At 57.4% G+C, this 6,911-nt stretch overlaps 1 protein-coding gene across 1 annotated transcript; it reads right to left on the bottom strand.

The window, feature by feature from the left end:
* Positions 1-1,439: 1,439 nt before the first annotated feature.
* On the bottom strand, positions 1,440-1,887 carry LOC138520192 (histone H2A type 2-C). Its single transcript, XM_069632664.1, has one exon. It carries the CDS (start codon positions 1,873-1,875, stop codon positions 1,477-1,479), a length of 399 nt encoding a protein of 132 aa, XP_069488765.1. The 5' UTR covers positions 1,876-1,887; the 3' UTR covers positions 1,440-1,476.
* Between the last annotated feature and the right edge of the window lie 5,024 nt (positions 1,888-6,911).

The following is a 6,911-nucleotide window of genomic DNA, read 5'->3' as shown; positions in this document are numbered from 1 at the left end:
TGCTACCCATGTAATGGAGTGGCAAAAACGAGCAGAGTGTGTGGGCCCGGGAACGCTCGGACCATCCGTAAATAGGCCTATATATGATATGATATATGATATGGTATATGATGTGGCATTTATAACGCGCCGATACACAAGTGTTTCTATGCTCTCGTACGGGTGCGTTCACGGGCCAAACAAGCAGCTATCAAGTGGGAGGCCAAAATGCAGCAGGCATTGCTGGGCGCATTTCCTCCTGACACACACGCAAGCATGCAGCTCTGTTAATGATAGTGTGGGCGGCTCTTAAAAGAGCCTTTGGGGTTTGTGGTGGTGGTGGTGGTGGTGCTGCTGCGGGTGTCCTCAACCCCCGAATCCGTAAAGAGTGCGACCCTGGCGCTTCAGGGCATAGACGACATCCATTGCGGTGACCGTCTTCCTCTTGGCGTGCTCGGTGTAGGTGACGGCATCCCGGATCACGTTCTCCAGGAAGACCTTCAGCACCCCACGGGTCTCCTCGTAGATGAGGCCGGAGATGCGCTTGACTCCGCCACGGCGAGCCAGGCGGCGGATGGCGGGCTTGGTAATTCCCTGAATGTTATCTCGGAGCACTTTCCTGTGCCTCTTGGCGCCGCCCTTGCCGAGTCCTTTCCCTCCTTTGCCACGTCCAGACATGATGGCTCTTCTCTCCCTCACAAACGAGCTGAGACTGTGGTGGCACGGCAGAATCAGCTACTTATATAGGCCCCCGGCGGACCAGGGGGAGAGCTCCCAACACACCAGCTCAATTGCGCGTCACAGACTGGGCCGGGCCTTGTGTGGGCCGGGCCTCAGCATTTCAAAATGCCCGCGCTTGCCAGCCGTTTGTCGCCAGCCCGCGCTTCTTTCAGGTCTGAGGACCTGCTAACGAAAGAGCTTGCCCATGCGACTGGAAAGGTGCCAAGGCAGTTTGCTTTTTTTCTGCCCTTTTGCGCTTTGGCAGACGCCATCCGAATTCGGACGTTTCGACCCCGGGAATGCGTCTATCCACACACAGGAAAGCCACGAGGCTCTCTCTTCTACTACTTAGGTGGAAGCTGCCACCCAAGCACCCGTGGAAAGGTCTGCCCCCCACTGTGCTCTTTTTTGCCAACGCTGCATGGAAGGACACCGTGGAAGCCAGCAGGCGGCATGCTTCGGGGAAGCAACAAAGCGCGCGTGTTTATTATTTTCTTTTCTCTTTCTCCCCCCCCCCCCCCCCCTCCCTCCCCTCCCCCCCCCACACACCCACCAGCCGTTAGTGTTGCTGAGCCCTCGGGCAAGGAAGCCAGGCCAGTGACTGAATGTGCCCGGGGTATTGGAAAGAAAAGAAAGAGCAAAAATGGCAACTTCGAAAGAGCAGACTACGCTACTGGTCAAGATACTGAGCTCTTTGGCAGAGTTTGTGGGCGGCTCTGAAAAGAGCCCTTGGGGTTTTGGTTGTTGTGTTTTTTTTTTTTTTACGAGGATGGGCGGTTACTTGCTGGCTTTGCCCCCTGCCTTGTGGCCCTCGGTCTTCTTGGGCAGCAGCACGGCCTGGATGTTGGGCAGCACTCCTCCCTGGGCGATGGTGACCTTGCCCAGGAGCTTGTTGAGCTCCTCGTCATTGCGGATGGCGAGCTGCAGGTGTCTGGGGATGATACGTGTCTTCTTGTTGTCTCGGGCGGCGTTGCCGGCCAGCTCAAGGATTTCGGCAGTCAGATACTCGAGCACGGCGGCCAGATAGACGGGGGCGCCAGCCCCAACCCGTTCAGCGTAGTTCCCCTTCCGCAGCAGCCGGTGCACACGGCCGACTGGGAACTGCAGGCCAGCCCGGGAGGAGCGAGTCTTGGCCTTGGCGCGGGCCTTGCCTCCTTGCTTTCCACGTCCAGACATGCTGATGCGAGTGGGAACTCTCTGTCAGTTCGAAGAGAAAATAATGCCTGGGCCCGGGGAGACGGGGCATATAAAGACTAGGCAGAACGCTCCGATTGGAGGACACCTAGCCTCTGGGTGAACACCCATTGGTCGAGGGAAGGATTGCGGTCAGCCAATCAGAGCTCAGGCGGGCGGGCGGGCGGGCCTGGGGCACACCCACAGGCAGTACGTGCCGACCGATACCGACCAATGTTAGGCAGGGAGCGGCAGCAGCCGATTAACACACACACCCTATAAAAGAGAGCGGTTTGGGGGAGGGCTTTACTTGTTTCTCCCGCTCTTCCAGAGAGTGAACATCGTTGCTGCCGACCATGCCTGAGCCAGCCAAGTCCGCCCCAGCTCCCAAGAAGGGCTCCAAGAAAGCGCTCTCAAAGCCGCCCAAGAAGGACGGGAAGAAGCGCAAGAGGTGCAGGAAGGAGAGCTATGCTATCTACATCTACAAGGTGATGAAGCAGGTGCACCCCGACACCGGCATCTCCTCCAAGGCCATGGGCATCATGAACTCCTTTGTCAATGACATCTTTGAGCGCATCGCCGGGGAAGCCTCCCGCCTGACACTCTACAACAAGAGGCATACCATCACCTCCAGGGAGATCCAGACCGCCGTGCGCCTCCTGCTGCCGGGTGAGCTGGCCAAGCACGCTGTGTCCGAGGGCACAAAGGCCGTCACCAAGTACACCAGCGCCAAGTGAGGGCGGCCGCCTGAGCCCCCCTGGGACCCGAGCTCCCGGCTCAAAAAAACAACCCAAAGGCTCTTCTAAGAGCCACCCAACAACTCCATTCAAGAGCCAGCATGCTTTGTTTAGCGCCGCTTGCTTTCGAAATGAAAGCGCACACACCAGAGCCCCAAGATCTTGTCAAAGCAAATGCTTGGTTGAGGATCAGGAGGGGTAGCGTCACCCCACTAACAAAGGACCAAGCAAGCCGCAATGGTTATGGTTGACGCACTGGCGTGCGCGCGCACACACACACACACAAAGTCTGTGTTGCATCTCCTGTGTCAAGCGCTCAGCTGCCATTGGCGGGGCTTCGTAGCGGCTGTCTGGCTGCGCACCCAACCTACGTAACGATCAAGCACAGCACAAAGACACAACACAGCGAAGAGGGGCTGCATTGAGGCCACGCCGCTCAGGCTTCCTATGTATAATAGAAACGGTACTGTACAGGGGCAAGGCGTGTTCCAATGGGGGGTGGGGGGGGGGCTTGGGGATGGGGCTGCGTAGTTCCGGGTGCGCTGCTATACCAGTGTAAATAATGCCCATTCAAGTGCAGTTTGCAGAGTTGCATGTGAGTCAGGGGTGCGTGTGTAGCAGGGGCAGCACTGTGTGTTCCGTAGGGGTACTACTGCGGGTGCGGGGGGTTGCGCGCGTGTGTGTGGGGAGATGTGTGGGGGGGTGTGTGGGGAGGGGGTGTGTGTGTGTGTGTGTGTGTGTGTGTGTGTGTGTGTGTGTGAGTGAGTGAGTGAGTGTATGAGTGTGAGTGTGTGTGTACGCGCACACGCGCAAGGCTTGTTAGGGAGTCCCCTTGCATCCACTTCGAAGCGCTCGCCCGGCTGGTGCCACAGTGTCAGGGTGGAGGTCGGACCCCATGTTGCACGGCCACCCCGATTGCCCGATGGGCTCTTTCATCTGGAGCTGGAAGGAGAGCAAACCGATGGCAGCAGGCCCTCGATGAATTGAATCAACAAGAAATAAAATCATGTGGGCCTGTCTGTGTGTGTGAGGGAGGGGGGGGCTGGGGCTGGGGCTGGGGCTGGTGGGCGGCTTTCCGAACCACACCATGCGCCGACATGGGGCTGTGCTGGGCTCTGGCAAGTGGGGTGAAAAAGAGTTACAGCAAGTGCATATTGGCCATAGCAGTGCCGGGCAGGCTAGTGAATCCGGTCTGCCGCACGATCAGCAGGGTAGCCCGAGAAAGAGCCAGGGCGAAGTGAGTCATTTCCTCTGGTACCGTGAGAAGCCTGAGAGAGACCAGGGGAAGGGAGCTTTTCCCTCTGGTGTCGCGAAATGGAGCCATTTCCTCTGGCGTTGTGAGAAGCCTGAACCAGGGGACAAAGGGCATGTGATTACCCCTACCCCCCCTCTGCCCCCCCCCCCCGCCCTGCCCCCCGCCACCACCTAGCCGGGGCTGAAAAGGCATCCTATCTGGTGTTACGCGATGGACAGCACACAGAAGGAAGCCTGAACAAGATCCTGGGGAAGAGAGGCATAACCCCCTAGGGTAGAAGTAGAACCACCCCTGAAGAGGGGAAACCCTCTCCAGGCATCCAAGTGTGAAGACAGCAACCATGGTCGTTAAGGAATGCTGGTGTTTCTTTTTAACTTTGAGTTGAACCAAGAACTTGTAGTCCGCTTTAAGACTCTTCTTTTCTTGGAACTTTGTTTTCGTTCCCCTTGGAAAAGGATGGCGGCCTGAGGGAGGGAGCCATTCCCTCGAGGAACAGCCTGTTTCTTCATTGGAATGGGAGCCCTCTCTCCAGAAGAAGAGAGGCGCCCTTCTGCACCGAGAAGACTCACAAGCCCTTTAGTTTAGTTATAGGTGTCGGGGAAGGAAATGGGTGTCTGACACAGGACGGCAGACTTTTTCTTTTCCTGGACATCCCGACAGTCTCCGTAGTGAGACAAGGAAACCCCTCTTAGAAGATAGGGAAAGTTAGGGTTTTCCAAGAGACAGCGGGGTAGGCCTCTGGGTGAAAGGAGCAGGGTTCTTTGGCCCCTGCCCCGACGACCGCCTCTGACGAACGCCTGACAAACGCCGTTCTTTGCCCGACGGGCTTTGCCCGACGGGCAAAGGCCCAGCAGGCCCCAACGGGCACAGCTCCTGGGCAAGTTAGAGCGAGGTTTGCAATAGGTCTTAGCCTGAGGACCAAAGTAACATGGAAGGTGAAATGAGAGCCCTTTTGGGCGAGAGGGCCGGGCGGTCTTGATATCGCGTTCAGACCTTTCCCGGAACCTTGGTTGATGTTCGTGCCTCCCTCCCAGCAGCCTCAGCGCTTCTCACTTAGGGTAATGAGTGGAGTCCCCAGTCAGCCTCCTCCCCTCGCTTGCCATTCCTTCTTGGAACACGGTGTACAATGTATCTCTTCTGGCAGCTATCTGCAGAACCCTGGCTCTTGCACTCTTGGCCAGCTGGGCTGCAGTAACTTCTTCCGTTAAGAGAGGGCAGCAGGGTGACCTTACATCCCACAGTGGTGTAGAGTCAGCTGAACAGAAGGGAGACAAGGGGCCGGCATTTTGCTGGGGGCAATGGTGCCGAAACAATACATTTTAAAGCCCTTCAGGCCCCTCGACCATCAACGGGACGGGGTTAAAGCAACATAAAAGAGCACTGAAAACATTCACAGAGGTTGGGCCTCCCCACAAGGACCTGGGTTGAACAGAATTGCTCAAGCCTGCCCTTCGAAGCACATTGGGCCTGTAGTGGTGGTGGAAGGGCGGAAAGGTCTGAAGGTAAAACCCAGCAGAGGCAACTGTGGATCCTCCACATTTCCCAACTCTAGCAGATGTGGCCAGCACCCGGTAATGCAAGTCTCCACAAGGCTGACCTACCGCCACATGCCCCGTGAGAGGTACGGCCAGCCTCTGCTTACCCGACAACATTCAGGGCCAGGGTCCCCATGCCCAGCCTCCACGTGGCCAGGAAAGGGCATGGGTACTTTTGCAGCAAACCGTGTTCGCAGTGTTCCCCTCTTGGGAACTTTACCTGCGCTCAGGCTTCCAGTCGGCCAAACCACAACAGGCCACCTCCTTCTGCTACCCATGTAATGGAGTGGCAAAAACGAGCAGAGTGTGTGGGCCCGGGAACGCTCGGACCATCCGTAAATAGGCCTATATATGATATGATATATGATATGGTATATGATGTGGCATTTATAACGCGCCGATACACAAGTGTTTCTATGCTCTCGTACGGGTGCGTTCACGGGCCAAACAAGCAGCTATCAAGTGGGAGGCCAAAATGCAGCAGGCATTGCTGGGCGCATTTCCTCCTGACACACACGCAAGCATGCAGCTCTGTTAATGATAGTGTGGGCGGCTCTTAAAAGAGCCTTTGGGGTTTGTGGTGGTGGTGGTGGTGGTGCTGCTGCGGGTGTCCTCAACCCCCGAATCCGTAAAGAGTGCGACCCTGGCGCTTCAGGGCATAGACGACATCCATTGCGGTGACCGTCTTCCTCTTGGCGTGCTCGGTGTAGGTGACGGCATCCCGGATCACGTTCTCCAGGAAGACCTTCAGCACCCCACGGGTCTCCTCGTAGATGAGGCCGGAGATGCGCTTGACTCCGCCACGGCGAGCCAGGCGGCGGATGGCGGGCTTGGTAATTCCCTGAATGTTATCTCGGAGCACTTTCCTGTGCCTCTTGGCGCCGCCCTTGCCGAGTCCTTTCCCTCCTTTGCCACGTCCAGACATGATGGCTCTTCTCTCCCTCACAAACGAGCTGAGACTGTGGTGGCACGGCAGAATCAGCTACTTATATAGGCCCCCGGCGGACCAGGGGGAGAGCTCCCAACACACCAGCTCAATTGCGCGTCACAGACTGGGCCGGGCCTTGTGTGGGCCGGGCCTCAGCATTTCAAAATGCCCGCGCTTGCCAGCCGTTTGTCGCCAGCCCGCGCTTCTTTCAGGTCTGAGGACCTGCTAACGAAAGAGCTTGCCCATGCGACTGGAAAGGTGCCAAGGCAGTTTGCTTTTTTTCTGCCCTTTTGCGCTTTGGCAGACGCCATCCGAATTCGGACGTTTCGACCCCGGGAATGCGTCTATCCACACACAGGAAAGCCACGAGGCTCTCTCTTCTACTACTTAGGTGGAAGCTGCCACCCAAGCACCCGTGGAAAGGTCTGCCCCCCACTGTGCTCTTTTTTGCCAACGCTGCATGGAAGGACACCGTGGAAGCCAGCAGGCGGCATGCTTCGGGGAAGCAACAAAGCGCGCGTGTTTATTATTTTCTTTTCTCTTTCTCCCCCCCCCCCCCCCCTCCCTCCCCTCCCCCCCCCACA

This window comes from Ambystoma mexicanum, chromosome 13 (genome assembly GCF_040938575.1).
Source record: "Ambystoma mexicanum isolate Mex_15411 chromosome 13, UKY_AmexF1_1, whole genome shotgun sequence".
Classification (NCBI taxonomy): domain Eukaryota; kingdom Metazoa; phylum Chordata; class Amphibia; order Caudata; family Ambystomatidae; genus Ambystoma; species Ambystoma mexicanum.
The sequence above is the reverse complement of the archived record's forward strand: the minus strand, read 5'-3'. Positions and strand labels throughout refer to the sequence as shown.

What these genes read in the sequence shown, in the direction of transcription:
- LOC138520192 (XM_069632664.1), bottom strand. Translation starts at nt 1,875, where the DNA reads ATGTCTGGACGTGGAAAGCAAGGAGGCAAGGCCCGCGCCAAGGCCAAG.